This window comes from Dipodomys spectabilis, unplaced genomic scaffold (assembly GCF_019054845.1).
Source record: "Dipodomys spectabilis isolate Male_0828 unplaced genomic scaffold, ASM1905484v1 ptg000207l, whole genome shotgun sequence".
In the NCBI taxonomy this organism is placed as follows: domain Eukaryota; kingdom Metazoa; phylum Chordata; class Mammalia; order Rodentia; family Heteromyidae; genus Dipodomys; species Dipodomys spectabilis.
The window spans coordinates 15,062,495-15,085,141 of record NW_024870884.1 but is presented as its reverse complement, the minus strand read 5'-3'; the positions used below and the strand labels follow the sequence as shown (position 1 = coordinate 15,085,141).

The window sequence follows — 22,647 nt, the reverse complement described above, 5'->3', positions numbered from 1 at the left end:
GCTGACGATCCAAGTTTGAAGACAAATCCGAGAGACCCTGATCTCCGATTAACCAGCAAAAAGCTGGAGGTGGAGGTGTGGCTCAAGTGGCCCTGTGTGAAAAAGCCAAACAAGAGTGCCAGGGCGAGAGAGATGGGGAGGAGGGAGGGAAGGAGGGAGGGAGGGAGGAGAGCGCACTGTCCCGCGGAACCTGCCCGCCGCCAGCCCAGGGTATCGCGGGCGCCGACCGCAGCCCGGGGCTACCGCCCCCTCTTCAGCCTCCCCGCCACCGCCTGACACTTGGAGGGACACCGGCGCCGCTACCCCGAGAGCACTGTCCCGGGAGCAAGGAGCCAGCTGGGCCGGGGCCCAGGGGCTGCTCCGCGCGCTGCCCGGAGCCTGCGGAGGGAGTGCGCCCCGCGCAGGGGCAGCGCAGCCCGGGCCACCGCGGGCGGCAGGGCCGGGACGACCTGGAGCTCAGGGCCTCCGAGCCAGGCCCGGTCGATCCCGGGCCTCTCGGCCCCCCGCACCCCCCTCCCCCGCCGCGCGCTTACCCGGGGCCGGAGCCTGCGCCAGGAGCGCCGCCAACGCCAGCGCCAGGAGCCGCATCTCCCTGCCGCCGCCTGGCGCTGTGACACCCAGAGGGGAGAGCGCCGCGGCTTTGGCGGTCCTGCGCCGCCGGGCCCGGCCCCTAGCCACGCCCCCGGACACGCCCCCGGCCTAGCCACGCCTCCTAGCCACGCCTGCAGCCCGGCCCGCGTTGGCTTGGCCCCGCCCAAGCCCAGAATACCACGCCCATTGGACCGCCCAGTCCCCCCTCCTTCGCGGCCACTCCCCCAGCCCTCCCCTCTGTCTACCTTGCCCCGCCCATTTGGCCTCACTGGCTCCACCCCCCCCTCTGTCAGGCCCCTCCTCTGTCCTTAGTCTAGGACAGGCCAGGCCAGCCCTGGTCCCCTCAGGGCGATGTCTTCTGGGTCCCCTGTGGCTCATATTGGGCAATGGGCAGTGGCCTTTTGAGCCATTTGCTCAGTGACCTGAGAATGTCCCCTTGACTGCCTGTGCCCCTGTCCCAGATGAGAAAATTGAGACTCCACCAGACAGAGTCTGGATCTTCTGAGTCCCAGAGCAGCCAAGGGGCAGGAAAGCCTTCCTCCTACCCTAAATTTGAAGATGAGAGGGGGACAGGGTAGGAACCCTTGGAAAATTAGTGGAATATGGGACCCTCGGAATATGTGGAAATAATTACCAACAGTTACCATCTAGGGCACCCTTGACCAACCTGAGCTAAGTTGGCTTGCAGGAGTTAATGTATCCTTCCACTGTGAGGTCCCGGGACAGCTCCTTAATCTCCACCTGCTTCTGTTTCTCCATCTGTACAATTTGACAATAGGCCCATTCCTCCTAGGCTCAGATTTGAAGATGGCTGTTTGAAGCCAATGTGAGCAGAAAAGTCCACGAAGACTCTTATCTCAACCAAAAACACAGAAGTACAGTTGTGGCTCACATGGTTGAGTGCTAGTCTTAAGTGAACAAGCTCAGGGATAGTGCCCAGGTTCTGAGTTCAAGCCACAGAACCAACACAGAGACAAATAGAAGACCAAGAAGATCAAGTGAAAGGCTGGTACCCGACAGGTGACATCTTCACATCAGCTTTCATGACCACTGCCATTATTATAGACTGGAGCACAAACAAGGGGAGAGGAAGAGACAGACCTAAGTCACACCACCAGCTAGCAGTAACAAAGCCACCTAGTCCAGGATACTTCGAGCTAAGGCTTGGTTTCTTCATCAGGGCTCCAAGCTTGATTGCTAGGCTTGACTGTTATGTCCAGTACATCTCTAAGCAATAAATTTTGTGTGTGGGATCTTTGTGGAGTTTCGTAGAAGTAGATCAGTAGAGTGGGGGAGGGCATATTTGAGGAGGAGGAGGAGGAGCAGCAGCAGCAGCAGCACCCAGTCTTATCTCATTCTCTAGAGGACATTAGAGGGGTGGAGAGATCCAGGGTGCTGAGTCTCAGGGTGAGCCTTATGACCCACCCAGGTCCCATTTTACAGACTGGGAAACTGAGGCTCCCAGAGGACTGGAGGCCCAGGGTTCTGTGGTTTACCGAGTGAACTGAAAAATGTATACCCTGATTGCTGTCATCAAAGTCTTCTCTGATCCTTGTACATTTCTAAATCATCAGTCTCTCAGAAGCAAGCAGACATTCCACACAGCCACCATTTGGGCCCTGCTTCTCTCTGCCTGAACTGATGCTTGCTGAAGGTTTGGAGTTGTTCAAGTGCTTTTCTTGCAGCTCTGTGCTATGTATAATATTGTGTTCTTCTCAGCCGGTTGCTCTGTCAGTGCTTTTCAATTTCCCAAATGATGTAGCACAACATCTTGGCAAGACAGTGTCTAGGAAACACATTTCTGCCCCGTGGGAAACATGGCCAAAGACCCGGATGAGACTCGGTGTTTCAGTCCTTCTGGACCACACTGGCACAAACTGTCCTGACTTTTGCCCTCTCCCCTGCAGCTTTCTCACTCACTATACTCACAAGCTTGAGGTCATTTGAAGAATCTCTACTGTCTTGTTCTATCAGGTCCAACTTTGTTCTGAATTAAAACAGCAATACCCAATTATTTTAAATTAAACAGGAATATCCAATTATTTTAACTTAAAAAGCTGAGCAACAGTGGCTCACATTTATAATCCTAGCTACTCAGGAGGCTGAGATCTGAGGACTGTGGTTTGAAGCCAGCCCAGGCAGGAAAGTCTGTGAGACTCTTATCCCCAATTAATCACCAAAAGCCAGAAATGGAGCTGTGGTTCAAATGGTAGAGTACTAGCCTTGAACAAAAAAGCTCAGAGACAGTGCTCAGGCCTTGAGTTCAAACCTCAGGATGAGCACAAACAACAACAACAAAATTACCTTTCCTAAAAACCCCTGTCTGGGCTTTTTGTATGGGTATTGAGATCATTCTGAAGTTGGTCTAGATCTCTATGGACATGAAATATCCAGCCACTCCTATGAGTGTCATGGATCAGAATCTAGTTTCTCAAAATAAGTTCCTTCTGGTGGCTCATATCTGTAACCCTAGCTATTCAGGAGCCTGAGATCTGAGGATCACAGTTCAAGGCCATCTCAGGCAGGAAAATCCCTGACTCTTACCTCCTATTAACCATGGACCCCCCCAAAAATGAAAGTGGAGCTGTGGCTCAAGTGGTAGAGTTTTAACTTTGAGCAGATAAAGCTCAGGGACCAGTGCCCAGGCCCTGAGTTCAAGCTCTTTCAGTGTTTGTTGCTACCTGAGCCAGGGATAGGAAAGCATGTGTCATCAACTTGGTTAAGTGTTGAGCAAATAGATTCCTAAATAAAACCCCTATGGAAAGGTCCTGTGTTCCTCAGATTTCTACATGTTGCTCTTTTAATCTGCCTGTGTTCAAATAATTATGAAGGAATTTTCTACCCTGTTGCTCATCAACGGGAGATGGCTCAACAGTTAGCTACATGCTTGAATTGCCACCAAAAGGGAACAAACCAAGCATAGACTTTGGATAAAGAGGTTTCCAGCTGGAACTGATGGCCAGGAAGATAAATAAGTGATCAGAGTTACAGGCAATGCATGCATGCATCCATCCATGTGCATCCGGAAGGAAAAGCCTAGAACCATCCATGGTAGAATGTTCATGACTCCTGCAACAGCACCTTCCTCCTGCACAGTTGGGGAAAGCATGTGGTGTACACTCGGTGTCCCCTGACACAAGAAACAAAAGACTGCAGACCATGGTGTCCTGGATAGATGGACCTCATTCATAGTGTTAGGTCGTTTGTTGTAACCAAACAATTATGATTAGAAAATGAAAAAGAAAAAAGCTTCATGAGAAGAATTCTTTATTTTAGCTCCCAGTGTCAGAGGACTTGGTGTTAGGCTCCAGAGTTTATGGTAAAGCAGAACGTCACTGAAGCAGAAGTGTATGGAGGAGGAGGAGGAGGAGGAGGAGGAGGAGGAGGAGGAGGAGGAAGAGGAGGAGGAGGAGGAGGAGGAAAAAGAGGAAAAGGATGGGGGAAAGGGAGGAGGGGAAGGAAGGAAGGAAGGAAGGAAGGAAGGAAGGAAGGAAGGAAGGAAGGAAGGAAGGAAGGAAGGAAGGGAGGAAGGAAGGAAGAGAGAAAAGAGAGGGAGGGAGGGAGGGGGGAGGGAGGGAGGGAGGGAGGGAGGGAGGCAGGGAGGGAGGGATCAGGATGAATAAGAGAGAAGGAGAAGGAGAAGGAGAGAGAAAGGCCAGGGCAAGATACATCCCAACAGTACTTTCAGAAACCTATTCCTACTTCCTCCAACTAAAGTTCCCAGCCCCTCCCACAATGGCGCCCCTACCTGGAGACCTAGTCTTCTGAACATTTTGTATTCAAACCAGAACCTTAGAAGTAAGTGTGAACTTGAGTCCAAGGATTCTGTGGGTTGGCTGGGAGCAGCAGCCTGGGCCAGCCCCCAGGACACAGAATGAAGGGGCCTAGGATTCTTAGAAGGCTCCAGAAAGAGAGGATCAGAATAGGAAGAGCCTAGGAACTAGGCAAGCCATCTGTGTAAACTGACCACGAAAAATTTACCTTTGGGGGCTGGGAAGGTGGCTCAGTGGTAGAGTGCTTGCCTTGCATGCCTGAGGCCCTGGGTTCAATTCCTCAGCACCATATAAGCAAAAAGAAAAAAGCTGGAAGTGGCACTGTGGCTCAAGTGGTAGAGCGCTAGCTTGAGCTGAAGAGCTGAGGGACAGCGCCCAGGCCCAGAGTTCAGGCCCCACGACCAGACGCCCCCCAAAAAAATTTACCTTCAAACTGACCACTGAGTCACACTCAAATGAGCAAAAAGATGGACTGAGGAACTCCCAGAATGTCATATTAACTAAATGTAATATGTGATTCTGGATCAGATCTGACATCAGAAAACAATTTCTGAAAAGGACATTATTGGTTTTGTTGGGAGAAAAACTGAGCCGGTCAAGCATATTGTCTATGTAAGTGTTGTATTTCCTAATTGTGGCTATAGAAGGGAAAATTTTGTATTTCTGGAGACAAATACTGAAGTATTTGATGCGTTAGCAGACATGATTTGTGCAAATTACTCTTCAATGGTCAGGAAATATATTCTTCATTGATTAGCAAAAATAAATCTATCTGGCCAGGTGCTGGTGGCTCACACCTGTAATCCTAGCTGCTTGGAGGCTACCAGGGCAGTAAAGTCCCCATGAGACTTTTACCTCCAATTAATCACTCAAAAACTGGAAGTGGAGCTGTGGCTCAAAGAAGTAGAGAGCTAGCCTTAAGAGCAGGAGCTCAGGGATAGTGCTTAGACCCTGAATTAAAAAAGTGTATTTGCAATGTCTGTTATATAACAAACATATACATAGGCAAAAAGAGTCAATGAAGCTAAATGAAGAGTATATGAAAATCATTGTCCTGTTTTTGTAACTTTAGGGATTTTTTTTAAAAAATAAGGTTTAGAAATGCAAGTTAATTTGTGACCAGATGTGGTGACATATACCTGTAGTATCAGCTCCTTGAGAGGCTGGGCACAAAGATCATATGAGCTCAGGAGTTCAAGGCTTACCCAGACATCAGAGGAAAAACTCATTTAAAAGAAGCCTATGAATTTTAAAATATCCGTTTCAATTTGATTTATATGATGGTTACAAACATCCTGTAATGATTATCTAATATACCAGGTAATTTTCATATTGTTATTATAAAGCATAATTGATTTGAAATTGCTCTTTCCTAATTTCAGATATGTTACAATGAAATGCAGTTCTGATGCTTTGGGAATCCAAGCAGAAAACTTGCTCTTAAGGGAAATTCCTAATAATTTAGAAAATGAAGAAAAAGACATCTCTCCATACATCTCTATACAGAGCTGCAAAGACACTTAGCTTGGAGCAAGACTAATCTCAAGGTATCACAGAAGCCATCAATTGTAAGCAACAGAGATGTAGGATGAGCAGGACAGCCATTTGATCTTCATGGAGGAAGATTTTGAACTCATTGACTCGCTATATCTGTAAGTAACTGATTCATCTATGTGAATCAGTGGCTCAAGTGGTAGAGCAATCGCCTTGAGCAAAAAAGCTCAGAGACAGTACCCAGGCCCTGAGTTCAAGCCCCAGACCAGCACTCAGGACCACACAGGACACACACAGGTACACAGGACTGGCCATCAGCACCACACCCCCCCCCCTACACACACACACGAACACACTTCCAGAAAAATTTTGCCAACCTATTATCTTGAGTGGGCTGGGTCCCCATCTATTACAGAGTGCTCTTAACATCAAAGCTAATTTAATTAGGAAGGGCTAAGGAATAGAATGTTAAGAATTGGTGTTCTCACAGTGAGATCTGTAGAGCATGAATGTAAGTAAGAATGGCTTTAGAGATGCTTCAAACTGAGGTATTGTTATAAATCAGATGTATTTACCTTTATATTCTAGAAGCTGTCATTTGCAATACAGAATACTCACAAAACAAAGCAAACAAGAGGGACAAATGATGATCCAGTAACAATCCCTTGGACATTTCATTGCATTTGCAGTGTTTTCATGAACATCTGTTTATCGAGTGCATCCTTCACTGAATGTGTCCCTTACATGTTCATGAGTTAGCAACTTGACCCTTACATTCAGACCTGTGTGTGATGGTGATTCTTGCGGGTGAACATTGGCTGGATTGAGAGACCTGGCTAGAAGACAGGTGAGGGACACCTCTGGGTGTGTTTATGAAGACCTTTCTAGAGAGGATTAGATTATGAGTGTGTGACCTACTATTTAAATTTATTTAAATTCTTTAACCCATTGAGGGCTTACAAATTTTAATGTCCAGGACATAGAAGAACTGTGGAAGGTGGGGACAAATCAGAGGAAGGGAATCATTGAGGTGTGCCAAGGAAGTGTATGTCTTGGCTATGCCTCCTTCCTGTTGGTCCTCTTTGCTTCCTGGCAGCCAAGAGGTGAATAATTGCATCAACATTCCCTTCCTCCATGATGTCCTGTCTTGTCACAGACCTACAATTTAGCAATAGAGACACCTGACCCTGAGCTGAAACCTCCAAAATCATGAAGCAAAAACCAATCTTTCAGCTGAGTGCCAGTGGCTCACACCTACAAGCCTAGCTACTCAGGAGGCTGAGATCTGAGGGTGGAGATTCAAAGCCAGTCCAAGCAAGAAAGTCTGTGAGACTCTTTATCTCCAACCAACCACCACCACCAAAAAAAAATCACAAGTGGAGCTGTAACTCAAGTGATAGCTTTGAGCAACAAAGCTCAGAGACCTTAGTTCAAGCCCCAGGACCACCAGCACCAATAACAATAACAATAACGATAATGATAAATCTTTCTCCCTATTAAGCTGCTTTTCTCAGGTTTTGTGGAAGTGATAAAACCTAACACAACAGTTACTAGTGTTTAGCAGTAAAGCTTTTAGATAGTTACTATGATTCAATGAGTTCATGGGGCCTCACAGGATTACCTTAGAAGAGGAAAAGAGGTCCTCTAAGCAGTCACAAGCATATGCATCGCCCCATGTTACGCAAGAGGCTCTCACTAGATGCTGCTCTTATGCTCTTGGACTTGCCCTGCCTCCAAAGCCAACAGCCAAATTCTCTTCTATTCTTTATAAATTACAAGAGAACAGACTAAGGTACAGTGGATAGAATTATTTTCCATATTATTTCTTAACTAGCCATATATAACTCTCAAGAAGTCATTGACATATTTTAGTTTTATTTCAATCTCCTGATGTGTGTGTGTGTGTGTGTGTGTGTGTGTGTGTGTGTGTGTGTGTGTGTGTGTGTGTGTGTGTGCCGGTCCTGGGGTTTGAACTCAGGACCCAGGCACTGTCCCTGAGCTTTTCAGTTCAAGGTTAGTGCTCTACCACTTGAGCTGTAGCTCCATTTTCAGCTTTTTTCCTTTTATTGTTAATTGGCGATAAGAGTTTTACGGACTTTTCTAGCTGGGATGGCTTCAAGCTACAATCCTCAGATCTCAGCCTCTTGAGTAGTTAGGATTACAGGCATGAGCAACCAGCTCCCAGCATACACTCGCCTTTTAAGGGCTGAAATTTCAGACTTTAGCAACTCTCATTTTCATTTCTTCATTTGATACATTTTAAAATAAAAGCATTCTTTTTAGCTGGACGTTGGTGGTCTGTGTCTACAATCCCAGCTACCAAGTTCAAAGCCAGCCCAGGCAGAACGTCTGTGAGATTCATTTCTAATTAGCTATCAAGAAGCTAGAAGTAGAGGTGTGGCTCAAGTGGTAGAGAGCCAGCCTTGAACAAAAACGCTAAGAGATGGCTCCCTGGCCTACGTTGAAGCCCTAGCACCAGTACAAAATAAAATATTTGTCTAATTAAGACACTCTCTCAGACTCAGCAGCCTTCTGTTCTCTTAGACTGTTGGATTCTACCTGCCCATTGAGTCTACTGAATTCCCTCCAATGCCAGCCAGCTCTTCTGAGACAATTTAATAGAGTTGAGGCCCATTTTTCTTCCTACAGATCATCCAGCACCTGTGTGTGTGTGTGTGTGTGTGTGTGTGTGTGTGTGTGTGTGTGTGTGTGCGCGCGCACGCGCACACGCGCCAGGTTTTGGGCTTGAACTCAGGGCCTGGGCACTGTCCCTGAGCTCTTTTTTCTCCAAGCTAGTGCTCTCCCACTTGAGCTACAACTCTACTTCTGGCTGTTTTGCTAGTTAATTATAGCTATAGTGTCACATGGGTTTTCCTGCCCCGGCTGACTTTGAATTGTCATTCTCAGATCTCAGTCTCCTGAGTAGCTTGTATTACAGGCAAGAGGTACCAGTGCCCAGCATTCAGCATTTTTTCATAGAAAATGTAAACAGCCTGTGGCATCTGAGGTAACAAGAAAAGGCTGATAGCATCCTTGTAACTGATGCTCATTCTAAGACCACATCATGGCTTTTCTGAGATGATGTGAGGAAGCGTATCCAACACAAGGCTCAAGGGACGCACTAGGGCCTGTTGACCGTGCATCTGTGGATAACCACAAATCTCTCTCCAACCTGCCTCCTACACTTCCAGAGCTGGACACCTTTCAAGCCAGATGTTCCTCTCTCAAACCAAGTTTTTGTTCACAAGTGGTTAGTCTCTCAGCCAATCCTCTTCTCCTGCTATTTCTCTCCCTCTTCCTTTCCCTTGATCCCCCAATGCAGAGTTCTAAATCACAAACCACTTCCTATTCAACATCTCTGCTGCAATATGCACTAGCATTTAGAATTGACCAGATTGTAATAGTTCCTCATCCTGACAAGTTCCACTGGAAAATGACATGTAAGCTGAAACCTCACAGATGAGACATTAAAAAAAAGAAAAAGAAGGTTGATTTCCATTCAAAGAAGAGTGCAAGTACAAAGGTCATGGGGTATAAATGATTTTAAAAGAAAATCAGTTTGGTTAGAGCAAAATAAGTGAGACAGAATTCTAAGAGATGGTAATAGAAAGTCAAATAAGGCTGAGCCAGGAAGGGAAAATGCACTTTCATAATTAGTGTTAATTGTACATATATATGTATTTTCCTGCTGGCTATAAACTCCATAGGGCAGCAGCTGTGTGTTTTTCATTCCCTTTATTCACATTTTACTCCCTGCGCCTAGTTCAGTGCCTGGCAGATGGTGGGTGCTGAGTCTTTATCGGTTTGAGATAAATGTCTTCAACTTTGCATCTGGGTTAAGTGTTCAGCAATTCTTCAAATGCATTTTGTTATTCTCTCTCCCAAAGTCCTCATTTCTCTTTAACTCATTGCTTCTCAACCAGAGATATGTGTGTGTGTGTGTGTGTGTGTGTGTGTGTGTGTCCTGAGGCTTGAACTCAGGGCCTGGGCAATGTCCCTGATCTTTTGTGCCTAAGGCTAGCACTTTACCAATTGAGCCACAGCTCCACTTCCAGCTTTTTGGTGTTTAATTAAACATAAGAATCTCACAGACTTTCCTGCCCATGTTGGCTTTGAACTGTGATCCTCAGTAGCTAGGAATACAAGGCGTTAGTCACTGGTGCCTGGCCCAGGTATAGTTTTGCCCCAGGTAAAAGTTGTAATATCTGGAGACTCTGCTGTGTGGGGGTATGTTGGGGGGGCGGGATGTGCATGTGTGCATGCGTGTGTGTGTGTGCACATGTATATGGGAGACAGAACCCAAGGCTTTGTGAGTGCTAGCAAGTGCTCTGCAGCTGAGCTATGCCTCATCCTGGGGACAGTTTTGATGGTCACAAGTGCCCAAGAGACAACTAGATGCAACTGGCTTCCAACAGTAGCCCCTCACAGAAGAATATGAATTAGTGAGCAATGTCAATAGTACTGGCCTATCTTATTCCATCTGTAAGAATCACTTTTGGAAGTCAGTTGTTCCTCTGATCAAACAGCTTATGTTTTAAGGGTCCGGTTCTGGGCTCCTCCAAGCATCCTGGATATGATTCATACAGTTTGACTTGAAATTGTTCCTGTCTTCTCACTGGAAGTGACACCATTTTCGTACAGGTTGATCAGCACTCATTCCAAACCCAGAGATCCAAAAGCCTCCAAAATCTGGAATAATTTTGCAAGCTGACATGACGCTACTCATGGAAAGCTCCACTCCTGGCTCATATCAGGAAGCAGAGGAATTTCAGAGTGTATGGCCTGGCCTTGGGGGTATATGTGTGAGGTGCGTATGAAACACATGGATTTTGTGCCTGAACTTGAGTATTATCACAATGACATTTCATTATGTGTGTGTAAACATTCTAAGAGAGAAAAACTTTCCTAGCCAGATATCAGTGGTTCATGCCTATAATTCAAGCTACTCAAGAGGATGGGATCTGAGGATCATGGTTCAAAGCCAGCTGAGGCAGGAAAGTCTGAGAGACTCTTATCTCTAATTAAACAGCAAAAAAATTGCTAGAAGTAGAGCTGTGGAGTACCAGCCTTGAGCAAAGTAGCTCAGGGAGAACACCCAGGCCCTGAGTTTAAGTCCCAGGACATGTACACACACACACACACACACACACACACACACACACACACACACACACACACGCCAATCCAGCTGGGACTTAGGGATAATATGTAAACATATGTGCTGTTTCCCAGTAATAAATCACCCACACACCTTGGGTGCAAGCTAAAGGCTGCACTTGGGGATGTACAATGACTTGGAAATGGAGGTAACATAGTGTCAGCTTTGGTGGTCTTGGATCTCACCTTCCCAGTGAGCACCTTGGGCTATGCTGCCAGAAGGGCCACTCAATACAATTTAGCATCTGCAGCCTTGGAAACCATCCAGGCGGTCTGTGCTCAGTCCATGTTGGATACACAGAGAGGGAAGATATTGCCTTTTTCCCAGAGCTTTCTGCAAGGCTCTCGAAGAACACACAAAGGGCATGGCTAGCTGCTGGGAGGCTGAGCAGGGTCATGGGGGTGGCACCCAGTGGGATGTCCAAGGCCTTGCTTAGATTTCTCTCCAAGAAATCATGTGCTGGATGGAGATGCTTGTGTATCCAGGAACCTTGTTAAGCATCACGTTCCGAGTGAGCCAGGGCTAGGCTGCATGGAGGCCAGATCTGCACTGCACAGGATGTGCTATGGGCTTAACCCAGAGGCCAGAGCCCCTCCCTGTTCCCTGAAGACAGAGAAAACTGGAGCAGCCGTGTGGGTGTCCCAAAGCCAAGGCCAAAACCCTAGACAGAGCCAAGAAAACCTAGGGAAAGGAACGGCCTGTTATTAAATCCAAAGGAAAACAAAATCAAAACTGCCATCCACATTTGCTTGTCGTTTCCACGTTTCTCCGTGGCTGAGGTTTTCCTTCTGTGGTCTACTGACTCACTTTTTTTTTTTCAAGAATTACAAAAGCAACAGAAAAGGAACTTGGAAAAGACAATACTTCTCAATGCTTATCCTCAACTTGTTTGATCACTTCTGGAACTTTTTCTGCAGACCTAGGACCACAATAGTCATCCTTAATTACTGCATCATAAGATCCCCTTTCTCCTCTATTCCAGAGTTGCCAAATCTGACTCATCTGAATGAGCCAACACCTACTTCTCTCCCTCCTTTGGGTGTTAGCATGAACACAGGAGCACTTTGGGGAGTCACAGCATGGAGTCACTGCTAGGGTGGGGGTGTTTCTACTTTCAGTGTGAAGAGAAGAGGCACGGACCAGACACTGGCGGCTCACCCCTATGATTCTACCTTCTCAGGAGGCTGAGGTCTGAGGATCATGATTTGAAACCTCCCTACAGGAAAGTCAGTGAGACTCATCCCCAATAAACTACCAAAATACTGGGAATGGAGCTGTAGCTCAAGTGGTAGAGCACTAGCTGTGAGCAAAAAATGCTAAGGGACAGTACCTAGGCCCTGAATTCTAGCCCTAGCACTGGTATATGAGAGAGAGAGAGAGAGAAAGAACACACACACACACACACACACACACACACACACACACACACACACACACGTGAGCAAGTGAGAGGGGGGGAAGGGAGAGGAGCAAGTGGGGGGGGAAGGGAGAGAGGGGAGGAGGTAGGTAAGGAGAGAGAGACAGAGAGAGACAGAGGAGGGAGAGAGGAGAGGAGGGAGAGAGGAGAGGAGGGAGGGAAGGAGAGAGAGACAGAGACAGACAGAGACAGAGACAGAGAGAGAAAAAGAGAGAGGCTTCCCCATTGAAAACATTCAAAACATTGTTATACTGTGACTCAGCCACAAAAATCCCACAATCATAGCCCACACATCACTTCTGGCTCCTTGGCCAAGGGGACAGGCTATTTCTGGACTCCCGACAGTGCTGGGATGAATAATTTGGTTGTCCAGGTAGCCTGGATTAAAGCAAAAGCCAATCTCTGAGGTTAGAAGCAAAGGACAGCAAGTGAGCTGGGGTGGGATCCTTGCTTCCTGCTTTGGCGGCGGCGGGCGGCTCTGCTTCCTGCTGGCCTTCTTCTCCACTGAGAACAGCCTGGGAAGAGTCAGCCTTGGAAGAAAAAGACTGGATACGACTCCAAGGCTTTTCTAGATGAGGTTTGGGGTTTGCATGCAATTCATGCCGCGAGCCAGCCAAGTCACATGGAGCTTCAAGAAAAGGGCTGTGCTGTCCTTCGGGGTGTTTGCACACCACCCCCGCTGGCTGCTGGCTGCAGCAGCCAAGCAAGGAGCTTTTTGGCAAGACCCAGAGAACCAGCTGGATGGTGTGGGGGAGGGGCAGGGACCGGCATGGGTGGTCTTGGCTAAATACTTTCATAGAGCAAGAAGGCGGCTGGGATAGAGGCCCTTTCCATGCAATAGAGGCAGCACAGGGGTGAATTCAGGGGGAAGCACAATGCAGGCATGTGTGGGGGTCCACCTGGCCAAGCCCTAGGGCTGAGATGGAAGTACTCACCTATAGCCGGCCCTCCTGGGCCTTATTTATCCTTCTGAGCCTCCCTTCTCCCTAGCTGTAAGGAGGGTTTCCAGCACCTAGATGGTGGGATGATGAAGAGAACTGGAAAGTACATGCTTCAATTCTGGAACATTAAAAAAAAATGACCCAAGGAACTTAGAAAATGTAGTGTTACCCTCCTCCACGGTATAACCCCTGCTTTCATTGTATTTGATGTCGGTATAATTTGTGGAGGGGAAGGGGAAAAACAAATCATTTAAATAGGGATACAGGTGGACCCATTGCAACAATGAGATATATAAGCCATTATGTCGAAAAAACGAACTTTACAACTTTGGTGGGGGTGTGAGGGTGGGGGGATTGAGGGGGTGGGAAGGGATGGGAAGGGGAAACAAAAGAGGAGGCAACAATGCTTGATAAGAAATGTACTCATTATCTTGCCCATGTAATTGTAATCTCTCTATATGGTATTTTCACAATTAAAAAGAAAAGATCTATAGGAAAGTTATAAAGGATCCGTTCACCCACAAAGGGGGAAAAAAAAGAAAGAAAGAAAATGTGGTGTTAAGCCAGGCACTGGTGGCTCATGCTGGTAATCCTAGCTACTCAGGAGGCTGAGATTTGAAAATTGTGGTGAGACTTATATCTTTGAGATTCGTATCTCCAGTTAACCAGCAAAAAGCTGGAAGTGGTGCTGTGGCTCAAGTGGTAGAGCTCAAGGTGTGAACAAAAACAATAAATGAATAAGAACTCAAAGCCTTGAATTCAAGCCCTAGTACTCGCACAACAACCACAAACATTGTTTAGTTCGGAAACCATAAGGTGGAAGCAAATATTTATGATGTAGGTTTATAATCTAGCTGACCATCTTCCATGGGGCCAAGGTTAATAATACTGAAGCTGCTCAATGTGAATACTAGAACTGAATATGCAGGACCCTGGATATTGGTGCTGAGAGCCTCTCCCCCAAGTTGTCCTGAAAAACCATAACATTCATTTGGCTCTGAATTCTCTGCCTAGGCCAGAGAGATGCACAGAACACAGACACTGGCTAACAAACGGTCTCATTAGGACATATTAAACATTGCAGGATAAACCAACTTCCACTGAAATACTATGGCTGGGTAACAAATATTCCCCAAACTTTAGTACATAAAAATACTTTTTAGCCGGGTGCCACTGGCTCATGCCTGTAATCCTACCTACTCAGGAGGCTGAGATCTGAGGATTGTGTTCAAATCCTAGCAGAAAAGTCTCCAGGAGACATTTATCTCCAACAATAAACTACTCAAAAACCGGAAGTGGAGCTGTAGCTCAAAGTGGGAGAGTGCTAGCCTTGAGCACAAAGAGGCTCAGGGACAGCATGCAGGACCAAAGTTCAAGCCCCAGGATCAGAAAAAATAAAATAACCTTTTAGTATGCTTGTAGTTTCTTTGGGTGGGGGATCAGATAGAACACAAGATGTGGCTTGTCTCTGTAAGGTCCAGTGTCCCAGCTGGAAGATTCTAAGGCAGGGAAGCAGAATGACCTGCTCAAGCATTGCTGGTTCAGAAACGAAGGAGCAAAGGGTGAACAAAGGCAGTGGAACTCACTAGACACTATGTGGAAAATGAACTGTACAACTTGTGGGTAGGGAGGGGAGGGAAACACTGGGAGAGAGTGAGGGAAAGGTCCTCAAAGAAATGTACTCATGACTTGACTTATGTAACTGTGTCCCCTCTGTACATCACCTCCATAATGAGAATTAAAAAATAAAAATGCTACTTGTCACAACCCTTTAGAACCACTCATAGAAAGCCAAAATAAAGAATGTTGAATTGGTGTCAAAAACAAAACAAAAATCTGGTGTTTGACTGAGCTCACCAGAGCTTTTATCTAGAATCCCTCTTCTGCCTCTCCTGTGGTTTTACCTCCTCTCAACATGACCTCAGAGGAGAATGGGAAGAGAAACAGGAGGAAGACGCATCATCTTTTATGATGTAGCATTCCTAGTCACAAAGCCATCCTTCTCTGTATTCTATTCTTGAGGCAGTTCCAAAATTCCAGCTTCACAATGAGAGGTCAGTCCCACAACACTGGGAGAAGGGAAGGTAGGATGGATTCGGTGTGGCCATTTTTAGGTAATTCAATCTCCCACAGCACTCCCTACCCCCTGATCTTTCTCTTCTGAGACCAATGCTCTTCTCACTTAGGTCTGATGATTTTCAGATCTTCTATGTACCTGTGTGTGTGTGTGTGCGCGCGTGTGTGCAGGCTGGTCTGTGGGTTTGAACTCAAGGCCTGGGCACTGTCGCTGAGCCTTTTCCACTCAAGGCTACTGCTCCACTTGAACTATAGCTCCACTTCTGGCTTTCTGGTTGTTAATTGGAGATGAGTTTTGTGAACTCTCCTACCTAGACTGACTTTGAACTGTGATCCTCAGATCAGCCTCCTGAGTAGTTAGAATAGGCATGAACCAACATTGACCGGATTCTATGTGCCTTTTCATACAGTTAGTATAGAACTTGATTTGGGGTTTTATGGAGAAGGCCAGTCCATTTAATAATTTTTTTTACACAAGTGTGATTGTAATAGCTGTATTTTGTATTTTCAGATAACATGAATTTGTCTATCAGTATGTATAGCTCTCTTCCATTATGGAATGATATTCCATAGCTGTCATTTATGTTAACATTTCTTGCTTTCCTTCCTCCTTTCTTCCTTCCATCCTTCTTTCCTTCCTCTCATTTTTTTCTTTTTTCTTTCTTCCTTCCTCTCATTTTTTCTTTTTGCCTTCCTTTCTTCCTTCCTTCCTTCCTTTCTTCCTTCCTTCCTTCCTTCCTTTTCTCTCTTCCTTGCTTCCTTTCTTCCTTTCTTTTCTTTCCTTCTTTTCCTTGCTCGTTCACTCACTCATTCTCTCTTTGTATCAATACTGGGGATTGAACTCAGGGCCTTGGGATCTACCTTGGCTTCTTTGCTCAAGGTGCACTGTCACTTAAGCCATACTTCTACTTGTAGCTTTTGTCTGGTTAATTGGAGACAAGTCTCACATTTCTTCCTGACTTGACTTCAAACCACAGTCCTCTGATCTCAGCCTCCTGATAGAGCTAGTATTAAAGGCATGAGCCACTATCACTTAGTACTGCCCAGCAGTACTGGGCATGCCTATAATCACAGCTACTAGAAAGCAGAGATTATTAGCAGGTTTGTGGTTCAAGTCCAACCCAAGCAACAAGTTAGCAAGACATCACCTCAACAAATAAGTTAAGCATGGTGGTTCACAGCTGTAGATCTAGGTAGGATTGAGGTTAGAGGTCATGCCTGTAAAAGACTCTACCTGAAAAATAACTAAAGCAAAATAAGACCTCAAAGGCTACAGGTTTAATTCAAGTGGTAAAGTACTTGCCTAGCAACCAGAAGGCCCTGAGTTAAAACTCCAGTACTGAAAAAAAGTACGATAAATATTTCTTTACGTCCAATTTTATGTACATTTATAGTATAAATAAGAGTTTCCCAGGAAAGAGCTGGAAGAAAACTGCTTAGTGGAAAACCACCAAACTCCTGTTGAGAAAGGTAAGTTACATTGTTAACAATAGATACAAACCTGATATATGTAACTGTAACCCCTCTGTATATCACCTTTATAAATAACAATTTAAAATTCAATAAAAAAATAAGAGTACAAAGCGGGATGCCAGTGGCTTACTTCTGTATATCTAGCTACTCTAGGCTGAGATTTGAAGGTTGAAGTTCAAGGCTAGCCAAGGCAGACAAATATGAAAGCGTTATCTCCAATTAACAAATAAAAAACCAGAAGAGAGAGTGTGGCTCAAGTGGTAGAACTCCAACCTTGAGTGAAAGAGTCAAGAGCATGAGACACCCCTAGTACCAGGGGAAAAATAGTCACTGAAAAATTAATTTCTTAATGTTCTCAATAGCTTTGGGTGTTGTTACTGTTAAAATTTTAAACTCTTGCCTAACTTATAAATGGAAATAGGCAGTGTATATAATGTATTTTTAGGTTGTAATTCCTTTATAATTCCAGGGGATAACAGCCATCTGAGTTTCTTCTGCTCCTTCCCTTTGTTTATCTGTTTAGTTCTATAAAAACTGGATCACAGTCAGGTGCCAGTGGCTCATATCTATCATTCTAGTTGTTCAGGAGGCTGAGATCTGAAGACTGAGGTTCAAAGCCAGTCTGGGCAGGAAAGTCCATAGACTGTTGTCTCCAGTTAACCATGAAAAAAAAATCCCAAAAGTGGAGCTATGGCTCAAGAGGTCAAGCACTAGCCCTGAGCACAAAAGCTTAGCAGCAGTGCTCAGGTTCTAAGTCCCACAACCAGCATAAAAAAAGAAAAATAATCTGAAACAAACAAAAATAACTATCACACAACAAATAATTTGAAACAATCAAATTGAAAAAGCCCCTAAATGGTTGATATCATTGGGGGGAAAACTACCCTCTAATTTAAAACATTAATGTATTTTCTTTCAGTACTCTTTTAATTATAAAAGAACCTCTGAGATACATGAAAATAGTCTTCTCATTTCACATGAGGTGAGACCAAACTTAATTTTCTGGTAATAGTAAATTAAAATGTTCATTATCTATTGAGTCTTTGTACCTCTCTGTCATTATTAGTGTTAGTGATTCTGAAAACCTGTAACACCTGAATCAGAGCCTTTGTCTCCATGGTCTCCAATAAATGAGTTCAGGGACACAGAGGGAAAAATAAAACATCAAAGATTATTGAAGAAAAAGATAAGCAGAGCTTCTGCTAGACAGGAGGGTCCCACGGGAGGGCACTGCTCAAGGTGTGGAAAGCAGGGGTTCATAAGGTGTCTCTAGGAGAGAGCTATGTGACTCTCACAATCATTGGACAGCCTGTGGGCCTTACTAGTCTCTAGAGCCAATCAGAGCCTCCATGCAACCTGCACGAGCTTTCCATGCATCCTTTAGCCCCTCTGATTAGATGCCCGTGCCGGCTCATCCCTCTGGGTGCACAACCCACTGTTGACATGCAGGTCTTCTGGTGCGATGGGCCAGGATGTGATGTCCAGCGGGGAACTGCTCGAGGCCACGAGGATGTAATGTCTAAGGGCCTGCATACATGGCCGCTCGAAGCCATAGTAAAGGATGCAGAATCTCTTTGGGATTGGAGGAGGCGGGGTGCTGATGGCCTAGCATCCTCTTCTCTCTCTCATTAGCACTTAAATGTTTTAACATATCATATCATGTCTATTAGTAGACTAATTTTTCTATTCCATTAGCTTCACTATATTCCTGGTACCCCCTTGTTTGTTTTTTTTTTAAAGGGAGAGGTCTCTGTAATTACACATGTTCACTCTCTTCTTGCAGGTAAGGGCACGACTTTGAATTGCTCACTGGAGCCCCCTGGTGTTTTCCTGTGTGCAGTTACGAGGCTTTGGGGGAAGAAGTAGGTGCCTACCAAGAGGTAGGTGATGTCAGTGCTGCCTTTGAATTAATGGGTGTTTTTCAATCGCTTTAGAACTATTAGAATTTGGAATTCAAAAGAGTAGAAGGGGCCAGGTGTTGGTGGCTCATGACTATCATCCTAGCTACTCAGAAGAGTGAGATCTGAGGATCAAGGTTCAAAGCCAGCCCAGGCAGATAAGACTCATCTCCAATAACACAAATGTTACCATGAATCACAGGAGAAAAAAAAAATCCTGTGTCACTGATGACATCATAGAATAAAGCCAGTATCCTAGTGATGCTGAAGAGTCCAGGGCCACTCGGGCCAGGCCACCTGGAGGGCTTCAGCACAGCCACATCAACTCTCATAGAAATGCTGGAGCACAGCAACTCTGGGCTCTGGCTTCAAATCATGAAACATCACTTCACAGTTCATAGGAGAGAACAGTCATCAATTGATGGGAGCACACTCAGTGTGACCAACCCAGACTCCATGGATAACAGCATAGGAGTATGCTGGCCATGTGGGTCAAAGGCAGGGATAGAGGTGAGCCAGTGATGCTCCCCAGGGAGGAATTCCACATGCTGTTGCTGAGAGAGAACTGCCCATCAAAGTGGATGGTGGCATGAGGCAGTGAGGAGCAGTGGCCATTGTCTAGGCTGCTGTGTATGATATTTCAGCCTGTGCATGGATGGACATGTAAAACATTCACTGTGATGTATTTAATGCACATTTGAAAAAAAAAACAACAGCATGGCAGTCCAGTGACAGGAAAACTGCTTTATAAACAAATAGATGAGCTAGGCACTGGTAGTTCATCTCTGTAATGCTAGCTATTTGGGAGGCTAGGATCTGAGGATTGCAATACAAAGACATCCCAGGCAGAAAAGTCCAAGAGACTGTTACCTGTAATTAATCAGTAAAAATCTAGAGAAATGAAGGTGTGACTCAAGTGACAGAATGCCAGCCTTGAGCAGAGAAAGGTAAGCAAAACATGAGGCCTCTAGTTCAAGCCCCTAACAAAGTAACTTACTAACTTACCAAATTAATGAGTTAACCTAGGACATCAGTTTGAAGCACCCTAGATGTGCTCATGAGCACCACCGGATGTTTTCATGAGCAGCCATCTCACCTTAATACCTGCCATTTAATGTCTTCACACCTCGGTTTCCTCATCTGTTCAATGAGAATCATAATGAAATTTCTCAAGGTTTCTCTGAATATAAAAGGAGTCCAATGAAACACAGCAACTGTGACACTGTGACGCTGACAGGGACACAATGGGAGTTCGAGGGGACACACATCACAAATGGTGGGAGTGTGATGGGTTGGGTTGGCCATACTGTTTCCAGGTCCTGCTTTACAGACAGACTGCAGTGAGATATTATTTACATCCACAAATGCCACCAATCTTACCTATATGTTCTGAATACTTGTGACAGGTGTAAGCATTGCCACAATTGAGATACAGAACTTATATGCATTTCAGCCACTCTTCGGCTATCACCTGGTTCTTGGTCACCACTCTATCTTTCTTTTCAGAATGTTGTCTAAGTGGAATCATTACATTTTCTGGGTCCTGAGTTCAAGACCAGGAGCTCTTGCTCTTGCTTGGCTTGATCACTCACAGGCTGGTGTACTCATACTTTCAGCTGAGTTCTTTTTGGGCTGGTACTGGAGCTTGAACTCAGGGCCTGGCCACTGCCTCTGTAAGCTTTACTTCCAGATTTTTAATGGTTAATTGGAGATGAGTCTCACAGACTTTACTGCCTGATCTGGTTTCAAGCTACACTTGTCAGATCTCAACCTCCTGAGTAACTACGATTATAATAGACATGAGCCACCAGTACCCACCCAGCCTGGCCTTTGTTGGTTGATCAAAGATGACAGACAACTTACAGATTGTTTGCCCTGGGCTACTCTGAAGTGTAATCTTCTAGATCAAATCTCATCCTCCAGAATAGCTAGGATTACAAGAATAAGCCACTGGCACCAGGCCTATTATGCAAACTTCTTTTTTTTTTTTTTGCCAGTCCTGGGGTTTTGAACTAAGGGCCTGAGTATTGTCCCTGAGCTTCTTTTGCTTAAGCCTAGTGCTCTACCACTCGACCCACAGCTCTACTTCTCATTTTGTTTGTTTGTTTGTTTTTCTTGAGTGGTTAATTGGAAATAATAGTCAATGGACATTCCTACCCAGGCTGGCTTTGAATCATGATCCTCAGATCTCAGCCTACTGAGTAGCTAGGATTATAGGCATGAGCCACCAGCACCTGGCTTGTGTGACTTTTTAAATCTGGCTTTTATTTAGCAAATGCTTTACAGATCTGCCTCCATCATCCATTTTATACATGAAGGCAATTGCGTTATATGGTTGGACCACTGTCTAGTCACCAGCTGACATCCTTTGTTTATGGTGACAAGTCACATATTACTGGACCTCCACTGGGACCCGATGAGAGGGTATGATCATCCTCATGTTAGGAAGGACCGGGCAAAGCAGGATGTACACCTTCCTGAGAGTACTCCGATTTGCCCCCCACCCCCAGCCCCCCAAGGTAAGCTGTACACAGATCCCTTGGGAGAGGGCACTTATGGGATGTCGTCCTCAGGGACCATGAAGAGAGATGAGTCATCTCCACGCCCGGGGCCGGCCCTCCCACACGAGGACATCTTCTTCACCGCCCGGCCTCGGGGGCTCCTGGGCTGGAGCAGCTCCCTATCGTCGTCAGAGTCCTCGGCCGAGTATCAGTCTTACTCCCAGTACCAGTCCTGCTGCTCCTGCCTGCACGACCCGAAGGACGCGCCCCCCCAGAGCGTGTGCGCGCTCTACACCCATGTGCAGACGGTGCGCGGCGTGGCCGTGGCCTGGGAGACCGAGGAGGGCTTCGAACCCGTCAGCAGGACGCCCCGCATCCACGAGGCCCAGTTCATCAAGCGCCAGCGACGCAAAGGCTCCTCCTTCGAGATGGCCTCCAACACCGACCTGCACTGGGAGCTGGAAGCCTGCAAGAACGCCTCGTACCAGGAGCCCGACGAGGACGAGGACGAGGACACGGACACCACGGAGCTGCTGAGCCCCCTGGAGAGCTGTCTGCAGGAGCTGCGGGCGCCCCCGGACTGGCTGATCACCACCAACTACGGGCTGCGCTGCGTGGCCTGCTGCCGGGTTTTCCCCACGCTGGAGGCCCTGCTGGAGCACGCGCAGCACGGCATCCACGAGGGCTTCAGCTGCCAGATCTTCTTTGAAGAGATGCTGGAGAGGAAGAGGGCCCGGAATCTACAAGAGCTGGGAGAAGAGGAGGTGGTGGAGGAGGAGGAGGACAGCCCCTCGGAAGGTAGCCGGTGTTCCAGTCCTCAAGTCAAGATCCAGACGTCTGAACTACAGCCAGAGCCACCACAGCCCGAACAGCCGCCACCGCAGCAGCAGCAGCAAGCCCCGCAACAACAGTCACCATCGAAGTCGAAGCAGAAACCCCAGCAGGCCTGAGGTGAGCTGCCCACCCTGCCCTTGCCTTCCAGCACCTTGGGTTGCTGCTCCTTTGTCAAAGCTACCAGGGGCAGAGGGAGAGGAGCGGGGAGGAGTGGGGGGGGGGGGGGGAAGCAGGGGAATAAAGCCATCCATGGGTGTGGAGCAGCCATGCTGGGAGAGGAAGATGTCTTCCTTCCTCCCTGGAGGGATAGGTGGGCAAAGCATTTTTTTCACCAGAGTCCAAAGAAGAGGGCTTCAAGTGTTCCCGATAGTGGACACAGGATCGGAAACTCACAAGCACGTGGCCGCAGGGATTTCTATTTTTTGGCTGGAGGATCAGCAGGTCCACCTGTACTGAACAGGCAGATTGTGATTCCCAGGAGAGCTAACTGC

The 22,647-nt window shown here is 46.5% G+C and overlaps 2 protein-coding genes across 2 annotated transcripts in view; one reads left to right on the top strand and one right to left on the bottom strand.

Moving 5' to 3' along the window:
• Vstm4 (V-set and transmembrane domain containing 4) overlaps positions 1 to 615 on the bottom strand; it is an 87,678-nt gene extending 87,063 nt beyond the window's left edge. The window contains exon 1 of the mRNA XM_042696469.1: positions 534 to 615. Within this exon, the coding sequence (XP_042552403.1) occupies positions 534 to 588 (55 nt within the window). The 5' untranslated portion in view covers positions 589 to 615. The remainder of the gene's footprint in view (positions 1 to 533) is intronic.
• Positions 616 to 19,196: 18,581 nt separating this feature from the next.
• Positions 19,197 to 22,272, top strand: Fam170b (family with sequence similarity 170 member B). The gene is made up of 2 exons (XM_042696314.1): positions 19,197 to 19,308; positions 21,395 to 22,272. The coding sequence occupies exons 1-2, from the start codon at positions 19,197 to 19,199 to the stop codon at positions 22,270 to 22,272; spliced, it is 990 nt and encodes a 329-aa protein (XP_042552248.1).
• The last annotated feature ends 375 nt before the right edge of the window (positions 22,273 to 22,647 follow it).

Excerpts from the sequence above, each read along its gene's own strand:
- Fam170b (XM_042696314.1), top strand. The coding sequence starts at position 19,197 with ATGAAACATCACTTCACAGTTCATAGGAGAGAACAGTCATCAATTGAT. Across the intron at positions 19,309-21,394 it reads CATAGGAGTATGCTGGCCAT|GGACCATGAAGAGAGATGAG; the intron begins GTGGGTCAAAGG and ends TGTCGTCCTCAG.